At 43.7% G+C, this 20,886-nt stretch overlaps 1 protein-coding gene across 1 annotated transcript in view; it reads left to right on the top strand.

Moving 5' to 3' along the window:
- Positions 1-2,842: 2,842 nt before the first annotated feature.
- The window catches only part of LOC146675035 (insulin receptor substrate 1-B), a 71,990-nt gene continuing 53,946 nt past the window's right edge, over positions 2,843-20,886 (top strand). Inside the window, exons 1-2 of the mRNA XM_085399908.1 lie at positions 2,843-4,735; positions 20,311-20,612. Coding sequence (XP_085256034.1) covers positions 4,387-4,735; positions 20,311-20,612 — 651 coding nt within the window. The 5' untranslated portion in view covers positions 2,843-4,386. The remainder of the gene's footprint in view (positions 4,736-20,310; positions 20,613-20,886) is intronic.

Raw genomic sequence — 20,886 nt, forward strand, 5'->3', positions numbered from 1 at the left:
TTTGAGTAAGCGTTTGCTGTTATGGAGAAAAACTGAGATGTACTGATACTAGAACTAAGACATCTTAGGGATGAAAAGTGCAGTTAAACGTCTTTCAGTGAGTTTCACTGCTCCAAGAGTTTGACATCCCTGATCTAAAGTGTCACAAGACATTCTTAAGAAAGGGGAACTGGGAGAAAAGGCTGAGATGTGCCAAATTACACACTAAAAAACCCCTAAAAATCAGTGGCAACCAGTTTTATAGAGTAATGAACTTTGTTTTGGGTCAAATCATTGTCAGAAAGTATAGAGGAGGTTAGGACAGAGCTACAACAGTGAGTGTCTACAGCCATCTGTAAACACACTGCTGTCATGGTTTGGGTCTGTGTTTCTGAAAGCAGGGTCAGATATTGTTCGTTAGACTAAAACAGTACAAACTGTGTTTTTGCTTTGTGTACTTTATTTCCATTTATTTGTGTACATTCAAATAAGTCGTTGCACTTTTCCCTCTTTTTCTTGGCAAAAATAATAATAATTTAATACAGGGAGTGCAGAATTATTAGGCAAATGAGTATTTTGTCCACATCATCCTCTTCATGCATGTTGTCTTACTCCAAGCTGTATAGGCTCGAAAGCCTACTACCAATTAAGCATATTAGGTGATGTGCATCTCTGTAATGAGAAGGGGTGTGGTCTAATGACATCAACACCCTATATCAGGTGTGCATAATTATTAGGCAACGCCCTTTCCTTTGGCAAAATGGGTCAAAAGAAGGACTTGACAGGCTCAGAAAAGTCAAAAATAGTGAGATATCTTGCAGAGGGATGCAGCAGTCTCAAAATTGCAATGCTTCTGAAGCGTGATCATCGAACAATCAAGCGTTTCATTCAAAATAGTCAACAGGGTCGCAAGAAGCGTGTGGAAAAACCAAGGCGCAAAATAACTGCCCATGAACTGAGAAAAGTCAAGCGTGCAGCTGCCAAGATGCCACTTGCCACCAGTTTGGCCATATTTCAGAGCTGCAACATCACTGGAGTGCCCAAAAGCACAAGGTGTGCAATACTCAGAGACATGGCCGAGGTAAGAAAGGCTGAAAGACGACCACCACTGAACAAGACACACAAGCTGAAACGTCAAGACTGGGCCAAGAAATATCTCAAGACTGGTTTTTCTAAGGTTTTATGGACTGATGAAATGAGAGTGAGTCTTGATGGGCCAGATGGATGGGCCCGTGGCTGGATTGGTAAAGGGCAGAGAGCTCCAGTCCGACTCAGACGCCAGCAAGGTGGAGGTGGAGTACTGGTTTGGGCTGGTATCATCAAAGATGAGCTTGTGGGGCCTTTTCGGGTTGAGGATGGAGTCAAGCTCAACTCCCAGTCCTACTGCCAGTTTCTGGAAGACAACTTCTTCAAGCAGTGGTACAGGAAGAAGTCTGCATCCTTCAAGAAAAACGTGATTTCCATGCAGGACAATGCTCCATCACACGCGTCCAAGTACTCCACAGCGTGGCTGGCAAGAAAGGGTATAAAAGAAGAAAAACTAATGACATGGCCTCCTTGTTCACCTGATCTGAACCCCATTGAGAACCTGTGGTCCATCATCAAATGTGAGATTTACAAGGAGGGAAAACAGTACTCCTCTCTGAACAGTGTCTGGGAGGCTGTGGTTGCTGCTGCACGCAATGTTGATGGTGAACAGATCAAAACACTGACAGAATCCATGGATGGCAGGCTTTTGAGTGTCCTTGCAAAGAAAGGTGGCTATATTGGTCGCTGATTAGTTTTTGTTTTGTTTTTGAATGTCAGAAATGTATATTTGTGAATGTGGAGATGTTATACTGGTTTCACTGGTAAAAATAAATAATTGAAATGGGTATATATTTGTTTTTTGTTAAGTTGCCTAATAATTATGCACAGTAATAGTCACCTGCACACACAGATATCCCCCTAAAATAGCTAAAACTAAAAACTACTTCCAAAAACATTCAGCTTTGATATTAATGAGTTTTTTGGGTTCATTGAGAACATGGTTGTTGTTCAATAATAAAATTATTCCTCAAAAATACAACTTGCCTAATGATTCTGCACTCCCTGTAGTGATTCGGAAATTGCACTTTTTTTTTTAAAACCAGCACTCAGATGGTCGGTGATTTTAGTTGAGCATGAAGTGCTGAGTGTTGTTACATCATTTTGTTCTCAATGATGACCTCTGTATTGGTAAAGATTTTCAATTTGAATGTTTCACTGTTTAATTTAAGTGTTTCCTTCATTTTTTGAGCAGCATATATAAAGAAATAGCTCCAAGTCTTAATGGCCAATGAATTGTCCATTCATAAAACAGCCTTGTTAATAAGAACAGTTGGAGAGAATTATAATATTTATTGTGCGTTACAGTTTGGTTTCCTCTGTACTTAAATGAAGCACCATTTACAAAGGACCCAGTAAGTCTGAAAGTTTGGCTGAAGCCTACTTAAGTCTTTAATTGCACAAGAATTAGCGACTGTATTATTGAAGGGAAGAATGGCCCTTCAATGGCCCCCAATCTTGATGAAACTGCAGCTGTTTTAAGAAGATTGTGCTGCTTAAGTCAAATGTCGACATGTTAGACCGGTCATGTTATCTGATCTGGAGCCAACGTCTTGTTTTTTATCTTTGTGCTGACATGGTGTGTTCTTAAAAAACAAATGTGTTTCACAAACGTGACGCAACCAAGCACAAAAACCAGGCCCCTGGGGCGGAGGAGGCCTAGATGACTTCAGTTTGTTTACACTGGGCAAAAAAACCACTTAACATAAAAGTTATAAACTGCATGTGATTGAGTGAAATAATTATTTATTCAACTGAGTAAAACCAAGTAAAACATGACGTAGGTCTTGGTGGAGAAACCCTTGTTGGTAAGCACAGCAGTAAGTCATTTCCTGATTTGCACAGAGCTCAGTATTTTGGCCCACTCGTCTTTTTACAGAAACTAAGTCCTTCTGGTTTTGTGGCTGACGCTTGGCAACTTGAACGTTGAGATTCCTCCACAGATTTTCTGTAGGACTGAGATGTGGCGACTGGCTTGGTTACTCTATGAACTTAATGTTCTTCTTCTTTAACTGCTCCTTTGTTCTCTTTTTTCTCATCCAACATTTTACAGCACACGGCTCTGTCCATTTGACCCTCAGTGTGGGGAAGTCGTCCTCTACCCTTAGCAGAAAAACAGCCCAGACCATAATGTTTCCACCTCCGTGCCTGAATGTTCTTTGGTTCACACTCAGCATTTTTCTTCCTCCAAACATCTCAGGTTGAGTTGATACCAAAGAGGTGACCACAGCACCTTCTCCCAGGCCTTCTCTGAATCATTTATATGTTTGTTGGCAAATTTAAGATGGGGCTGTACACATGCCTTCTTGACCATGCATTTTGAGATAAGTGTCAACCATAGAATTAATTTGTGTTATACATGTTAATAATTAGAGCTATCTATTCTATTATTATCTATTAGAACTATTTGGTTATATTTGATAACTTTGTAATATATTTTATTATTTAATTTAGGTTAGTTATTTTTCTTACTGCTTGGAGCAACTGTTACCTCACGGATTAATAAAGTATTCTGATTCTGAAGGTTCTCGCTGATGGTCTTGCAGGTCTACAGTCTTGCCCCTAATGTCCTTTGACAGCTCTTTGGTCTGTCCCGAGAGAGTCCTTAAATCGGGCTCTAGCTCACTTAGGGGGCTTGGTGGTGGTGTGTGAGAGGGGGAAGAGGTGGAGCTCTGCTATCAGAGCTGTGATGAAGTCCTTGAACGCATCGCGATCAAAAGTACCAGCAGAGCGCTGAGTGACAGTCCTGCTCCACGGTAGCTGCTCCGCGCCAGAGAAACCAGAGCAGAGCCGAGCGAGGCAGGGGTGGGGGGACACGCACAGAGACCGCGTGCAGCAGGATGGGCTCCGCGCACTGCGATGTGCAGTAATTGGGATTAAACCTACCGGACGGCGCTTGGAAACACTCACAGCAGCAGCAGTAGTAATAGTAGTAGTAGTAGTAGTGGAGAGCAGGGGGAGCTCCGCCGCATGTGCTCCTCTGTGTGCGCCTGAAAGAACTTGTTTTGCTCCGTGCGCTGGGCAAAAATCGACCCCCTCCTCCTCCAGAGAAAGAAGCGACTCGGCGGTCATAAACAAACACGGGTTCAGATTTAAGCTCCGGGACTCGCAGTTGCAGCAACCCCAAACCGACCTCTGACTCTCCTCTCACATGCCAGCGCCGGTGTGGGGGAGAGAGGCAGAGGAGAGGAGCCGGGGGATGTTTGGATCAGCTCGCTGAACTCGCACAAACACCGACGAGGAAAACAAGAAGAAGTCGCGCTGGTTTTTCACGTGGGGGTTTAAAATAAAGAGAGAGGAGGAGAGAGCTCGGGGGGTGTCATGGAGAGCCAAGCGGGCGAGCAGTACAGCCACGAGGACGTGCGGAAGAGCGGCTACCTCCGCAAGCACAAGTCCATGCACCGGCGGTACTTCGTGCTCCGCGCCGCCTCGGAGCGCGGTCCGGCCCGCCTGGAGTACTACGAGAGCGAGAAGAAATTCCGGGGCAAGGCCCCCGTCCCGAAGAAAGTGGTGGCGCTGGAGACCTGCTTCAACATTAACAAGCGGGCCGACTCCAAAAACAAGCATATGATCGTGCTGTACACCCGGGCAGAGAGCTTCGCCGTGGCCGCGGAGAACGAGGCGGACCAGGACGAGTGGTACCAGGCCATGGTGGAGCTGCAGTGCAGGAGTAAGAGAAGCACATTTGCACACAAACACGCACACATGCACGCTTTCCTGCATGTACACACACACACACACACACACACACACACACACACACACACACACACACACACACACACAAATATATGTGTGTGCGTATATATGTATACACACACACACACACACACACACACACACACACACACACACACACACACACTCTGGTGTGTTTGGGGCTTTGCACGAGAGGAGAAACGTGGCAATGCGTGCAGAGCAGCGCGAAAGGAGCGCACTGTGGACCGGGACGTGTTTTATTACACAGTTTAAGGATTCTTCCCAAGCCCTCACAGACTGCAGTGTCAAGACGACACAGTTGTCCTTTCATTGCTCGTTTCAGGCCGGTTGAGGTTCATGTGTCCACCTTTTAAAGCCTCTGACCGTGGTTTGCGTAAACGTGCGCCTCTGAGCCGCGCGGTGGGGTTTGTATCCTCCAGCACTTCTTACCACGCTGGTGTCAGGCTAAGAGTTTGTTCCTTGTTGTCCAGCACACTTCTTTCGGGAGGGGGAGGGTGTCAATGAGTAGGCCTCAGCTGAGTACGAGTTTGGCCTCCCTGTCCCGAGTTTACTGCTCAAACACACCCTGCCCTCTTGTTTACTCTGCTCTGCTTTTCTGCTGACACTGCTCTGTATTACATCAGGCATTGATCTCAGAGCAGGAGGAACACGTCCCCAAAAACCCGTCGGAGAGAGAAGTGCATTAGTATCCGACTGCTAAGTCATTAAACTTTGAAATCCATCTTCTGATTTGATGGGTAACGAGTGAGCAGCCCTGATGTGTCCCATCCAGCTGCAGTAGGTTTGTCCCAAATGGCCTCAAGTACCCCAGGGGGTGAAAAAAAAAAAAACAGTAATCCCTGTGGGTTTTTCTCAAGTCTTGTCTATCAGCTGCTGTGTAAACACAGCTGTTACAGCTACAGCGGTGACTGCTGTGTAAACACAGCTGTTACAGCTACAGCGGTGAGCACAGCAACTCCAGATCACCTGTTCAGCCTTCCTGGCTCTGAGAGAGCAGATAGGCAACCAGGGACACATGACGCAATCGTGGATGATAAGAGTTCAAGGTGCTTCTCCTTGCACAGGACCTGCTGCTGGGTAACACAAATCAGCTGATTAATGTAGGGGCTGGGGGAGAGCACAGAAATAAATGAGGACAAACTTTGTGATAGTCCACTTTTTATTTGGAGCCAGAGGAGTTTTATAATGTCAAATATCTGCAGGTGTAAGCCGCTGCTTATTACGGGGAAGGTGACTGGACGTGCACTCCTCCTGTCTAGCATCTAACATTTAATCCAATCTACAGGTGCTCGCGTGGTCACATGTACAGAAAATCCCATTTCATGGCCGTCCTCTAAGAAATCCAAAGTGTCCCGACGAGCCTCTGGCTCGAGCATCCTCACGAACAGCCTTTGAAATGACTGATCCCTCGGTGGCTGCTTGTCTCCTTCCTTTGTTTTCCCAGAGTGCTGGGTTTCTTGTGTAAAGTAAAGGCTGCGGCTGGCTGCAGAGTAAACTCCAACGCTCTTGTGGTATGTGCTGCAGCCTATACACAGTTTCTACTCTTCTAGAAAAAAAATGAGGCCACAGACGCGCGCGCGCACGTGCACACGTGCACATATGCATGCATGATCCAGGCGTTTACTGAGATGTTGCTGCATGCAACTCTGTAAGGATTCTCGGCCTGCTTTGATATGTGCACCCCATGCACAGTTTCAAATCTCGCTCGCGCCTCCATGCTCTACAGCCTCGCCTACCCACAGTGACACCCCCCCCCAGGCTGGGATTATTCTCCCAGCCTGGATGGAGAAAAGTTGAAGCTGAAGCTGAGCCAAAAGATGCTGCACTATCTGCCTCACTAGTTTCCACAGAACCACGCCCTCGGTGTGATACCTGTGTAGTTCCACATATCCCCTCTGCAAAGCAGCCGGCTGCAAAGGCTGGAGTTTGCAGCGTGCGTGCAGTGAAAGCACGAATAAAACCGCGGATGTCCTTGCTGTTGTACAGTTTCTGCTTCCTCTCCAGGCCTGGGAAAACTACCTAAAGCCGTCCAGGAACAGTTCAATATTGCGCACATGGCTGGTGGTAATTAAACACAAGCCAGCTGCCATGCTGGGCAGGATCCCACTTATTTATTCAGCTGATTCCAGTAAGACCCTTTCAGGCAGCGCGTACAGTATTAGGCTTCAGGGCAGCTATTTGCCCAACTATTAGGAGGCAGTCGAGTGTGTAAAGGTTTAACCTCGATGAAACGGAGCGGAGGCGCGACCTTCAGTCGCCGTGCGCCGGGCAGAACGCGGCACCTTGGGAGCTGTAGTCGGCCTCGGTAAACACTATGATAAAGTCCAAGATTCGTAGCGATCAGCACCGAACAAGAGAGACACACCATCTACAAACACACACACACGTTTAAATGTGCCAACATAAACAGAGATTAAAGCAGACTGACTGACAGTTTCTGATTTAGTCCTGATTCTGAAACGCAGAAGATCAGTCGGAAACATTCGGAGCAGGGAGGATCTGTTCCTGCCTGCAGCATCCGCAGAGAAGCAGTTTGCTTAATTTATGTTTCATATGAGACTAAATGTGTTTGATGGGCCCTTTGGCCATTTGATAGACTTCACTTTATGTCTGTGGAGGACAGAAACTGCCAATGTATCGGATCAAAAAGTGCATATTTAAAAAAAATTAAATAAACATATGATATAAATGAATTAAAAAGAAATAGCAGCATAAATAAACCCTGAAAATGAATAACAAATAAAATAATTGGATGATTATTACAAAGATAAATTAATATAAGGAGAAAAAAAGTGTCACACTGTATTAACTAATGAATAATATTCATTTTGACTATTAGTTGAGTATTTAACGGCAAAATATGTCAAATCGTTTTTTTAATGACTCAATAAATGAGTCATTTAAATAATTTACTTAATCACTTTTGATCTTTTTGGTCCCCGTATTATAAGTTCTGGTTGTCTTTTATTCTGTGTTTTCTCTTATTAACCATTTATTTTTGAACTCAGTCCAAGAATTCAGCAGGTGTTTCCTACTTTCTGTAAGTCACGCTGTAGGTGTGAGGAGAACTTGTGTTTTTGAGTGAACCGTCCTTTGTGACGTCCCTCTGAGTCGGAATTAGAAGTCAAATCTCCCCGTCAGGCTGTTTTTATCTCGGAGTGTCGTTCAGCTGCCCCGGCCTCAAAGATCTGGATCTCGCCGCTGGTTCGCTGAGCCGACCGATTAAATGTTAAGCCGTGCTTAAACACTGCTCATCTCCCTAATTAGGTGGTAATTATTGTCTCGAGGGTTGGCCGACGTTTGCACAGTAGAGGCTGTGTGCCAATTGAACTTTTTTCCGTCTCTTTCTTTTCTTAAAAACCCTCAAAACAAAACACATTTTTCCTGCAGAAGTGAAGCTTAACTACAGCTCTCTGTTAGAACCTCAGCCCCGGTTGGAGCGTGCTGAGCTGCCACAGAGTATTTCTCCTGCGTAACGACTAGATGCACAGTAACCCTTTGTAACTTCTTTAACTCGGTGAGCTGCAGCCTGACCGGATCTGGTTTGTAGCGATGCTGCAGCTTGTAAAACGTCATGGATGTGAGTCAGAGTCGGCCTTGAGCAATCTGCTTTGTGTCCGCTGGCCAGCTTGGAGCTGAGCTCTCTTTGACTGACAGTAAAGCGAGGCCAGCAGCAACAGCACCCGTTTAATCAATAAGTGCCGATGTGTGGAGCGTGTGTGGCTTTAAATGCATAGGAACCTTTTATAGCAGGCCTCACTGATTAATGTTGCTCGATAGTATCCCATTAACATTGTTATATTGGGGGTCAGGAAGTTCATGGGTTGATATTCATCATGCACATGGGGGATGCTTTAGAAACAGAGGTAGTAAACAAAAACCTTAATTAGTGCCATGCTGTTCCCAGTGGCGTGTCCAGCGGGGTGGCCTGGGGGGGCACAGGCCACCCCCCCAACCAGACTGGCCACCCCAGGTGCCACCCCAAAGACAAAACAATAAAATTCAATCAAATATCAAATGTCCGATTATGTTTTCACGGTGAAGCTCAGATATCCGAGTGTACGTGAATGCAGCATCGGCTTCTGCGCTATGTGCATCACGTTAGCAAAGGTAGGAGAGCCAAGCGCGAAAGACGGCACTGCAGGAAACAATTTTTCGGTGAAAGAAAATGAGGACAGAATAAATGTCCCGGTAAGTAATATTAAATTTGTTGAGTTTAGTAAACTTCGGTGAAATTAGAATCCCAAGGAAAAAATAACACTTAAAGAATTATTGCAGCCGTTGAATATTTCAGACAGTATGCTACTGAGGGGAGCTAACATAAGAGTTATGAGTTATAAGATATAATCTAAGTCGTAACATTGCTGTATGGAGCTGCAGATTTGGTTGCAGGTTAACATAGCTGGACTGGCCATCGGGCATACCGGCATATGCCCGGTGACTTATTTATTTATTTTTTTTGTAATGGCATGAACAATGAGAGGTGGTGGATTGGCCAGATGCAGGTCGATGTGTAAAAAATAACTCAGTTGTTTGGTGGTGGCTATGGCGGGGCTTCCACAGAGGCCAGCAGGTGGATGAGGGAAGGTGAGGCAGGAGGAGAGACCCGAAACAGCCGCCAGTCCGAGTGTCAGGTGAACTGAACTTCAGGTAAGAAGTTATGACCTGCAGTCTATCTGGGTCAGATATAAACTAAGTTTAGGTGGAGTTTATTTTCGTTGTGCTGACTTTTTACCCTCAGTTGCAATAACTCGTACTGCGTTCTAGCCAGCTTGATGGAGTTTTTAGGTGGGTGGATGCTATGATGTTACTGATAGTGAACTTTATTTTATTCATAAGGTTAGTAGAGTTGCCAACGGCTCCTTAAAAAAATGGAATGGTCCCTCATTCAGAGAAAATATTACGCGTTTGGTATTGAGCTGAGAAGAGACGCAGTTTGTCCCGAACTTTAGCTATAATGAAAAAAAGACAAAGCTGGATTTATTCTGTGTGTTTACGCTGCACAGCTGCCTCTTCTTCTCTCATTCTCTCCCCCTCCCTCTCCTGTTGCTACTTCAATCATGAAACTGATCAATGATCAGCTGATCGGCTTTTCTCTCTTGTTTGTTTATCGCCCACTTTGCGCCAGAAAGAGGAAACCAGCAGATGTCGCGCTAAACAACAGCAGCACGTTTAAGCTTGATCAGCTGTTGTTAGAATTTATTTAATATTAATTTCTAGTATCAGCTGATGTTTGCTGGAGCCACAGCTGTAAAGCTGCTGGTCATGATGTCTGTTTAGATATGTGGTGAGAGGGAAACATGAAGATGAAACCAGGAGATGTCCTTACTGAATCATCAGAGCTGTGATGGAGAAACAGGTTTACCTTTTAGGTGACATGAATGAGTTGAAGTTATGAACTGTTTCTGAGAGACAAATAACACCAGGATCCTTTTCTAAGTAGCTGACAACTGGTAACTGTGCAGCGGCGGGTCTAGCAAAGTGTTTCCAGGGGGCCAGGTAGGGCATTAACAGGGAGAGGGGGGCACAAAGAAATACTTTTCTTTCTTATTCTCATTTAAAATATCTAGCTTTTATTAAATAATTATCTGAATCTTACAACCAAAGTTTTTATCTGATGTAAAATGTATAGAAATCATACATATACCAACAAGACTGTACATCACTGTCACAACAGCGTTTGTTTTCATTCAAAGGCTTTATGGCTTTAACACCTGGTGGGCCGGTCTGTAGTCAAAATGCCCGATTTTCTGTCCCAGTCCAGCCCTGCAGGTTAATACTGGCAGTGTCACCATGCCAGCTGACTGTATTTCATCGTCAGCCAGTGTTGCTCTTGATCAATATTACCAAAGTTTACATAAGGCAGCATAGAAAGTATTTACTTGCTTTCAGGTTTTATTCAAATGTTAGTCTTTTCATTTGTTTCCCCACTTTTTTCCTGTTTCAAAATCAAACACCAGTTTGTGAGAAGATTATCTTCTTTTTTAACAGGCAGATAAAGTTTTACATTGGCATTGGCTAATTTGTCAATTGTTTGTTACAAATGTTCGTATTTTAATATTCAAAAATGTTTTTGCTCAAAACATATGTGCACTACATGTCAGTAAAAATACTATGCAAATATTGATGTCCTTGAATGCTGAGTAAACACTGACAAAGCACTGATTGTATCTCTTGTACTTTATCAACGCAGTATCTAAAAACTTTGCACCGTAGTGGTTAAAATCTCATTCTAATAAGAGTTAAAAGCGCATTCGGTTATTAGGTTTATAGGATTATTGAATTATGGTTAACGGTTGGTAGAATCTGCCAATTACATCTGCCACCCTTCTCCAAATCTGTGCCCCTACCTGGCCCCCCCAACAAAAATTTTCTAGACACGCCACTGGCTGTTCCTGTAGTAATGTATACATGCAGCAGCAGTGAATGGATCACAGTGAACCCGCCCTGTGCCAGTGCTTGTTATAAAAAAAATGTACAAAAAAACATACAAAAACTAAAGCAGCATTTGGGTGTGAGTCATATGACAAGCCTTTCCTTTCATTATACCTTATCTGTGTATGAGGTATAACTTTGACCACAGGCATCAACACTTGGATCGTGAATCGTGAGTAAACTCTGTTATCCCGATTCTTTTTTGGTCTTGTTACAGCTTTGAGGGCGCGCTCAGATCGAGCGGGTTCGAGATAAAGCTAGAGAAGCGCAGGAGGGATGGGAAGGACGCTGAAGCTGGAGGAAAAGAGGGAGACAAGGAGGAGGTTCATGGATGTAGTGAAGGAGGACATGCAGAGGGTTGGTGTGACAGAGGATGGTAGGGATAGAGGGAGATGGATGGAGATGAGCCACTGTGGCGACGCCTAAAACTAGCAGCGGAAAGAAGATGGTAAAAGCTTTTTATAGATTAGAATGCTTTAACCAGGCGGTTACCACCACACCTTCCTGTAGCTAATCAGCATAAGCAACACGAGCAGCACTGATAAGTCTACGATTACAAATGCAGGTTGCAGAAGCTTTTAGTCAGTGTTTTTTGACGAGCTGCTGTTACCATATTCCTCCTCCTGATGTTTTCAGAGCATTGGTCTGCGCTTTTATTTCTAAAATACAAGTTATCCACTTTGGAAATGTTAAAAAAAGACAAAAAACCCAACAACAAAACAAAGCAAACAAACAAAAATAAAACCCCAAACCCATTGTGTATTGTTAAAAATTCCTTCCGCACAGTCTCAGTCTGTGCGACACAAAGTTTAGTAACCCAGAGCCTCGCTGACCAATAAAGTCCGAGGCGGATGCCAGCTTGGTGGGTTTCTTGCAGCTTTCTTGCGTGTCCCGGAACGGCGAACCTTAAATGCGTCACCGATAATTTCAGGCAGCCATGCATGTACGTCTGTGCGCACTCCCATCTAACCGAGACCACATGTGAAACTAGCTCCGGGCGGATGCTGGTGTTGCCCCCCAAGTGTGGGCCTAGAGAGATGGGTGGGGTGAGGAGGGTTGGGCAGGAGGGGGATTGCAGATGCTTGAAATGGATGAAGATCGAGGAAGTGGAGAGGTTAGAAAAGAGGAAAACGGGTACACATGGCAGCCAGAGATTAGACCAACTGTTTTCACTGCCGGGTGGCTCTCGTCTCTCACAAATACGTGCGGGGATAAAATGTACACAGCTGTCTCCCATCTATCTGAGCTGGTACACTGGTAAGTGAGCGTGGGTGGATCTGGGCGGCACGGTAGCTGAGATGGTGGGGGTTTTACCCTCACCAGTCTCTGTGCAGTCTTTTGTGGCCCTACAGCACAGCGTGCTAGGGCAGTGAGGTCAGAAATTTGAAATAGGACCCAATGAAAGCCAGCCAGCTAATTTCCCCTGATTTACAGGCGGCATTAGCTAACTAAGAAGTTTTAGCTGCAAATTCAAGCATTTTTTTGTAGATGGTCACTGCTTGATTGTATCTGGACTTCTGCATTTCTGCAGCCAAGTCCCCAGGATTTTGGGGGGTAACCACGACAGTGATGAGCCCGCCACTCAGTGAGGTGCTGTCAAGGGATCTAGCGGCCTTTGAGGCTAAATATGGCACCTCCTTCACCCCTTCACAACCCCCGTAGCACAAAAGGCTATAGGAAAGCAAGCTTCCCCTCAGTGCCAACAACTCGTAATTGAAATTGCAGTTGAGTAAATTAGCTTGGATTACGGCCTCTTTATGGTCAACCTGTGATCTCGAGGGAGCCAGCTCAAGCGTAGCAAATAAATCGGCGTGAATAGGCGCCAGTGTTGCCCGCGCAGGCTCCCGCTCTCCAGACTTCAGGCTTCCAGTGTGTGCTCACCGCGGACGTGGACTAAACAAGTGAATAAGGCAGTGTATGTTATCTTCACCTCAAACTGCGAATAAATATGCACGGACTCCCAGACCCGATGCATGATCTGTGAAAGTTGGGACAAGGTTGTCAGAGTGTGTGTGTGTGTGTGTGTGTGTGTTGCCCATATTCAACCAGCAGATTTCACGCGGATGGTTCATTACCTCCAGGTGCTTTCATGTGCATCCGGCTTAGGTCCTTAGATTATCTCCAACTCTGTGTGCGTGTTTTTCTGAGGGTTCATTATGTAGTATAGGGGCGTTGTGCTGCACGGAAGCTGACTGACTGATAAACTCTCCATGCCCCGCTTTCTTTCCGACAAACACCAAACAGCCATAAAGATACTCGAGAGGAAAGCCGAGGGGGGCGATTCATACTTTATACAGCACTGTGTAAGATCAGGCCCTGAGCTCTGTAATGCTTCATAGGTGTGAATCCACCTGCAAATCTGTAGAAATCTAGGAAAAAAAACTTTGAAAATACTTTAAGGGTTTTTATTTTTTTGAGGGTTGTCGATTAGAGTACACAGCCAGAGCGGCCTTGAGATAAAAGGTGTTTGTGTAAGTGCTGTTGAGGGCACAGCTGAGGTTTAAGGCTTTGCTTTATTCAAAACAAACAACACGCTCACACTCTCCTCGAGACATTTTAAATGGGTTCTTGAAAAGAAAAAGATACTCTTTAAGGATCGTGCTGCACTGCAATCTGAGTCACTCTCAGAGAGCAGGGGGAAAAAAAGAATTTTGAAATAAGCCTGTAATTAGATTCTTTTAGGCAAAGCAATCCCGAAATAAACTTTGAATAACGCACCTTTTTTTAAACCCCCTTTCTTAATGACACTCTTATATCTCCTTGCAATCTCCTGTAGTCCCTCATTCCATAGGTCCCCGCTGAAAAGTCCCAAAACCGTCTCTTCCTGTTGTAAATCTAAATCGAGGAAGCAAAAAGGACTTCTTGCACAGAGGTCCTCGCGCTCATTCACACACATGGAGAGAAAAGCAGCACATGAAAACAGCCGTGCATGGCCTTGAGTGAGTCATCTAATATAGGGGGAGTGCCACAAACTCACACACGCACACACGCACACACACACGCACACACACACACACACACACACACACACACACACAGAGCCGTGAAGCCGCAGCTTCACTGGCTTTCAACAAAACATCTATTCTAGGTCTCTTTCAAGTCGTGAGCGATCCTCCAATTTTGGGTAAGAAGAGTGGACGGAGACGCGGCGAGACACGTCAGACCTCTCCCTCTTGTGCAATCGCATGTAAAGCTGTTTTGGGATTGGGATCTGGAAAAACAGTTTGCATAACAGAAGCTCAGTTACGTGATGTTCGCTGTGCATGCTGAGGGTCCCGGTCTACATGTGGTTGTCATTTTAGGATTGTTTTTTGTTGTTGTTGGTTTTTCTTTTCAACCAGCAGATGCTTGGGGAAACAGAATGAAGCGTCCATAGAAAACCTACTTTGGGCTGTTCCTCATTCAAATGAGGTCGCCACAGCGGGCTGCTCCACATGTTTGATTTGTCAGGTTTTTTTTCCCCTTTCTTTACACCAGATGTGCAATGTGACAAAACCCCAAAGGGGTTTGTGTCTCCTCTTGGAATTGAACTAGGGAATCTGTGTAAAACATGGTCATTCTTCTGTTGGAAATTTGAACTTCGAAGGTGGAACAGACAGATTTTTACCTCAGAAAGTCGGAGAAGTCATCAGCCCCGAGATTGTGTACGTAAACATTAGTGAAACTGTAAAACTTGTAATCTGGGGATAAAAAAAAAAAAAAAAATCAACACAGCATAGAATCACTTTGTTTTGCATGGTGATATATTGATCCGGGGACATCAAATGCAGATTTTTTTTAATTAGGTGCATATAAACGCTCTGGGGGTTCATTGTCTGTACCATCCTTCTGATATAATGTTAGCAAAGCAAGCTTACATTAAATTGGCTAAACTGAAAAACTGTCCAACAGTGGACAAACACAGCTTGACAAAGGTGCTTCCTTATTCCGAGCAAGCTAATAGCTCAGTCGCATCAGTAAAAAAAAAAAGGATAACAACCTCCTTCATCGCCAAAAAATAAAAATTAAAAAGTGATTGTAATGAATTTTTTCACATTCTATAACCGATTGCAACTTTTGACTAAATGCTTGCCCAGACTTGCGGGTGTTTCACACTCACAACCATGGAGGCAACCTTTCTGCAGACAGTTGCCATCTTACTTGGACTGACTGCAATATCTCTCAGAGAGATTGTTAAAGGTTTGTCTGTGAAGGTTCTCAGTCATCCAGGTCATCGTAGTCAAAGGAGCTTGCAAAGAAAAGCGTCTGGACTTCTTTAAGTTGCTTGAAGAATGGTGGGGAGTCCCAGACACCATTTGACCTTATAGAACTGAAGAAGCTTCTCGGATGAGAGGTGAAACGTCTTCAAGCAACTTAAAGAACTCCAGACGCTTTTCTTTGAAAGCTCCTTTGACTGTTGAAGGTTTGCAGATAATTTCTGTCTAATTTATAAATGCAGACATATCAGCCTGAATGAGTCCCTGTCAATGAGCACAACTCGAGAAGAGTTGACTCAACTTGCTGTGAGCTGAATGTATTCAGGTTATGTTCCTGTAAGTTAAAAGTGAATTTCTGTATATGTAGACAGAAGCCGACATGTGAACATCGATTTCTCAAAGTTAATTGTTGCATTATCAGAAACGGGCTGCATTGAATTGCCAGTATGACCTTTTTGCAACAAAAAATAACTGGAGTGAGATAATTTTATGTCTTTAAATAAAACAAGATAATGTTTAACTTTGAAGATGTGATTTGCACTTGTAACGTTGGGTTGCGTTTAGTGGTTGAGAGGAGGCGGCAAAACACTTAGCAGGGTAGCCAAAAGAATACACACTCACGCTGGCGTTGGGAATTCCACAGTGTGTTCTTTAATATACCTTCTCTTCATCAACCATATAAGCCCGGTTGAACGGCTGCAGCTTAACAAACATAGCGCACAGTGTTCGTACAACCCATAACGTTGCAAACAAAGGTGTCTGGAGAGGTAAAACATAAAATACGTCCCTCCTCATGCACTAGCGTGTAAGCACATGTTCACACCATCACAGAGAGAGAGAGCAGAGAGACCAGTGGCACACACTGATGACACCATCAACCCTCGACTTGGGTGTCTTAAAGGGACACCACACCATAGTGGCTGTTACACACTATTAAAAAAGTGATAAATTACAATGTATATTATTGCAATACTTGTAATATCATATTGTGGGTAAAGTATTGTGATAATATTGCGTTGTTGGATCAAAACTATAGCTTAAGGCAGTGATTACCACCAATAAGCACTCTGTGGGCTCTTATACAGTTGCTAGAGGTACATGAATCAAAATCAAAAGCTAATGGATAATCAGTTGGAATTGACAGTAAAATAAGTGCACAAATCAACACTAATCCTTTGTGTAGAAAAATAGTTGGGTTAAAGAGCTTTTTTTTTTTTTTTTTTTTTCCAGTCATGAGGCTTCTTCTATATTTTAGCACCAGCACTGGCCATTAAACAGAAATTTGTGTATAACAGGTTGTTAAACAGAGACTCACCACTAAATGCAGCTTTTACTGAAGCTGAAGTTGTGTTTGTTCCTTCCAGCTGCTTCAGTTTGAAGCTTCTCAGGATCCACAGGTGCATCTCCATAGGAAGAGAGTTATGTGCATTAATTAAATCGTGTGGCTCAACAGCTGCGACTTGGTGAACTGATCGTAATTATCAAAATTCCTAACTTGGAGAGAAGATCGGTCAGGACTCCTTAATTAATTCTTGCTTGTGCTTATTGAAATCAAAAATATTTTGCTTTGTCTGCGTAAAATCTTGCAGTTTGCAGTATTATATCAATATGGTGCCTCTTTGACCATTAACGTTTAATATATATGTTATATATTTTATCTAAAATTCTGACTTAAAAAGTCCAAAATGATTAACTTAAGATGAAGCTAACAGCTAAAAATACATTTGGCTAAACAAATTGTTAGCTAAACATCGTGGGTAAATGGCTAAAAATTCTAGCTAGCTAAAATTGATAAATTAGAAGAACTGTGTAAATACGACTAACTGATAGTGAACTAAAAGTAAATCAGACGATAAAATGATTCTACTGAACAAATTTGAACATTGGCTTTGTTGGAACATCAGCAGATATATGTATATAATATATAGCAAACCAGTGGTTTCAATGAGATAACCCTTTTAAAAATAGAACTTTCCTTATTTCAATACGTCGTCTCCTTCAGTATGCCAGATGTGGTAGGCTAATAAGGCAGGTGCTTAAGCTCACTATAAATGCACAAAGACCATCCTGTTCCATTCAAGGGAACAGGTTCTGATGTTGAGGTCTGTTTCTTTAGCCTTGTCATTAGTTTGATTGAGTCTGTGTCATAGATGGTTATCATGCTCAGACATATCCAAACTGGCAACATAACAGAGGTATCTCAGAAATGTGGGACATGTGAAAATAAGTTTCAGGAACTTTTTAGGGTGGTTCCCTGGAGAAGAATACGAAATCCACCCTAAACATGACTCACATAATGTTGTTCCTATAATCCGTGCTAGTCAACAGATGTGATGTCTTTTGTGTGTGGATATAAATGAGCTTAGATGTACAGTGGGGCAAAAAAGTATTTAGTCAGCCACCGATTGTGCAAGTTCCCCCACTTAAAATGATGACAGAGGTCAGTAATTTGCACCAGAGGTACACTTCAACTGTGAGAGACAGAATGTGAAAAAAAAATCCATGAATTCACATGGTAGGATTTGTAAAGAATTTATCCGTAAATCAGGGTGGAAAATAAGTATTTGGTCACCTCAAACATGGAAAATCTCTGGCTCCCACAGACCTGTTACGTCTTCTGTAAGACGCTTTTCTGTCCCCCACTCGTTACCTGTATGAATGGCACCTGTTTAAACTCATCATCTGTATAAAAGACACCTGTCCACAGCCTCAAACAGTCAGACTCCAAACTCCGCCATGGCCAAGACCAAAGAGCTCTCGAAGGACACCAGGAAAAGTATTGTAGACCTGCACCAGACTGGGAAGAGTGAATCTACAATAGGCAAGCAGCTTGGTGTGAAAAAATCAACTGTGGGAGCAATCATCAGAAAATGGAAGACATACAAGACCACTGATAATCTCCCACGATCTGGGGCTCCACGCAAGATCTCATCCCGTGGGGTCAAAATGATCATGAGAACGGTGAGCAAAGATCCCAGAACCACACGGGGGGACCTGGTGAATGACCTGCAGAGAGCTGGGACCAAAGTAACAAAGGTCACCATCAGTAACACACTACAACGGCAGGGAATCAAATCCCGCAGTGCCAGACGTGTTCCGCTGCTGAAGCCAGTGCATGTCCAGGCCCGTCTGAAGTTTGCCAGAGAGCACATGGATGATACAGCAGAGGATTGGGAGAATGTCATGTGGTCAGATGAAACCAAAGTAGAACTTTTTGGTATAAATTCAACTCGTCGTGTTTGGAGGACGAAGAATACTGAGTTGCATCCCAAGAACACCATACCTACTGTGAAGCATGGGGGTGGAAACATCATGCTATGGGGCTGTTTTTCTGCTAAGGGGACAGGACGACTGATCCGTGTTAAGGACAGAATGAATGGGGCCATGTATCGTGAGATTTTGAGCCAAAACCTCCTTCCATCAGTGAGAACTTTGAAGATGAAACGAGGCTGGGTCTTCCAACATGACAATGATCCAAAACACACTGCCCGGGCAACAAAGGAGTGGCTCCGTAAGAAGCATTTGAAAGTCCTGGAGTGGCCTAGCCAGTCTCCAGACCTCAACCCCATAGAAAATCTGTGGCGGGAGTTGAAAGTCCGTGTTGCTCGGCGACAGCCCCAAAACATCACTGCTCTCGAGAAGATCTGCATGGAGGAATGGGCCAAAATACCAGCTACTGTGTGTGCAAACCTGGTAAAGACCTATAGTAAACGTTTGACCTCTGTTATTGCCAACAAAGGTTATGTTACAAAGTATTGAGTTGTATTTTTGTTATTGACCAAATACTTATTTGCCACCCTGATTTACGAATAAATTCTTTACAAATCCTACCATGTGAATTCATGGATTTTTTTTTCACATTCTGTCTCTCACAGTTGACGTGTACCTCTGGTGCAAATTACTGACCTCTGTCATCATTTTAGGTGGGGGAACTTGCCCAATCGGTGGCTGACTAAATACTTTTTTGCCCCACTGTAAATCTGTCATATATTCAAAGGTAGTGTCACTAGCCGCTAACAATGATTTGCAGTACAACGTAGTATTAAGGTACTTTCCTGGGATAATAGTCAGACAAATATTAGGTGGTTAGATAAGTCCCATGCCTTTGTTTGGCCCCTACTAACTTAGGATCAGATATCACTTTGGGCCGTTTTCTCTTGTGTTTTGGCTTCAGTAGGCCTCTGGTATCTGACTACAGCACACTTAACACAAAGGGTGAATGTGCTGCCTGTGCTGCTGCTTAAAGAAACTTCAATTTATTAGTTTACAAAGCCAGTTTTTATTGTCAGTTCCGCTTGAGAAAATAGCTGTTAAGGGCGTGCCGTTAGGATTCCTGCCAGTGATTTGCATTGTTTGTTTTGGAGAAGCATTTCTTATTAAGCATTTTCCAAGTCGCTTCTCTTAAGGTTTTCCACAGAGCTGTTATTTTTCCCTTTCCATATTCATCATTCTTATGTTCAGCTTCAGTTGTCAAGAGTTAAATTTTCCCACACTGGTAGTATGTGTGCCTCTGTGTGTGTGTCAGGATGCCTGTGTAGCTGATAAATGAGACCACAGGCATGGAGCCTGCAGGTACAATGATCCGGTCTCACAAGCCAGTGCGTGCCCAGTTTATACTTGGATCTGTTTTAGAAATATATGGAAAGCTCGGCCACAGCACAGCTTACATAATAAAGACAGCTTGCCCTCAACTAACAGGCATATAATAGAGATTTTATCAGTTGTTTCTTTTATTTGCAGGTGCATCAAAGTCATGTCAGTCCTTTGTTGCAACAGCTGTACTTCCCAGTGCTCTTCATAAATCCTCACTTTAATAGTTTAATCTCTTATTTTTCTCTTTGTTTTCATCCCAGTAACCTTTTAATCTCACTCTGTCCCCGTTCTGTCCCTCTAGGTAAGAATCCTAATGACGGCAGCGGTGCAGGAGACTATGGAGTGCCTAATCCTGGGCCAGCATTCAAAGAGGTATGGCAGGTAAAGGTATGGCCCAAAGGCCTGGGTCAGGCCAAGAACCTGGTTGGCATCTACCGCCTTTGCCTGACCGACAAGACGGTGAACTTTGTGAAGCTCAACTCTGATGCTGCCGCCGTGGTGCTGCAGCTGATGAACGTGAGACGCTGCGGCCATTCAGAAAACTTCTTCTTCGTTGAGGTGGGACGCTCTGCAGTGACAGGCCCAGGCGAGTTCTGGATGCAGGTGAGCCTGTAATCTACAGTTCTGTTCATGTTGATGGTTATTTTCATTCTCCAATCCTACTCATATCTTAAAAGCCCGCAATCAGCAGAGTGAAAGAAATGTCAAAGTTTTGTCAGAGGCTTCATGGGTTTGAAAAAGGAGATTAAACAGAGTTTCCATGACAATCTAAGATTTAAATACAGGGCACTTTGTCTTTAAGATGTTAGTGGTTTAATGTGCAGTAGTTTTTAACTTTGAATACATTATGTGAATATAAAATCAATCATATTGTGAT

The sequence above is a fragment of the Rhamphochromis longiceps genome, linkage group LG3, assembly GCF_057381845.1.
Source record: "Rhamphochromis longiceps isolate RC_006_pf linkage group LG3, R_longiceps_female_GT1.1, whole genome shotgun sequence".
NCBI classification, from domain to species: Eukaryota; Metazoa; Chordata; class Actinopteri; order Cichliformes; family Cichlidae; genus Rhamphochromis; species Rhamphochromis longiceps.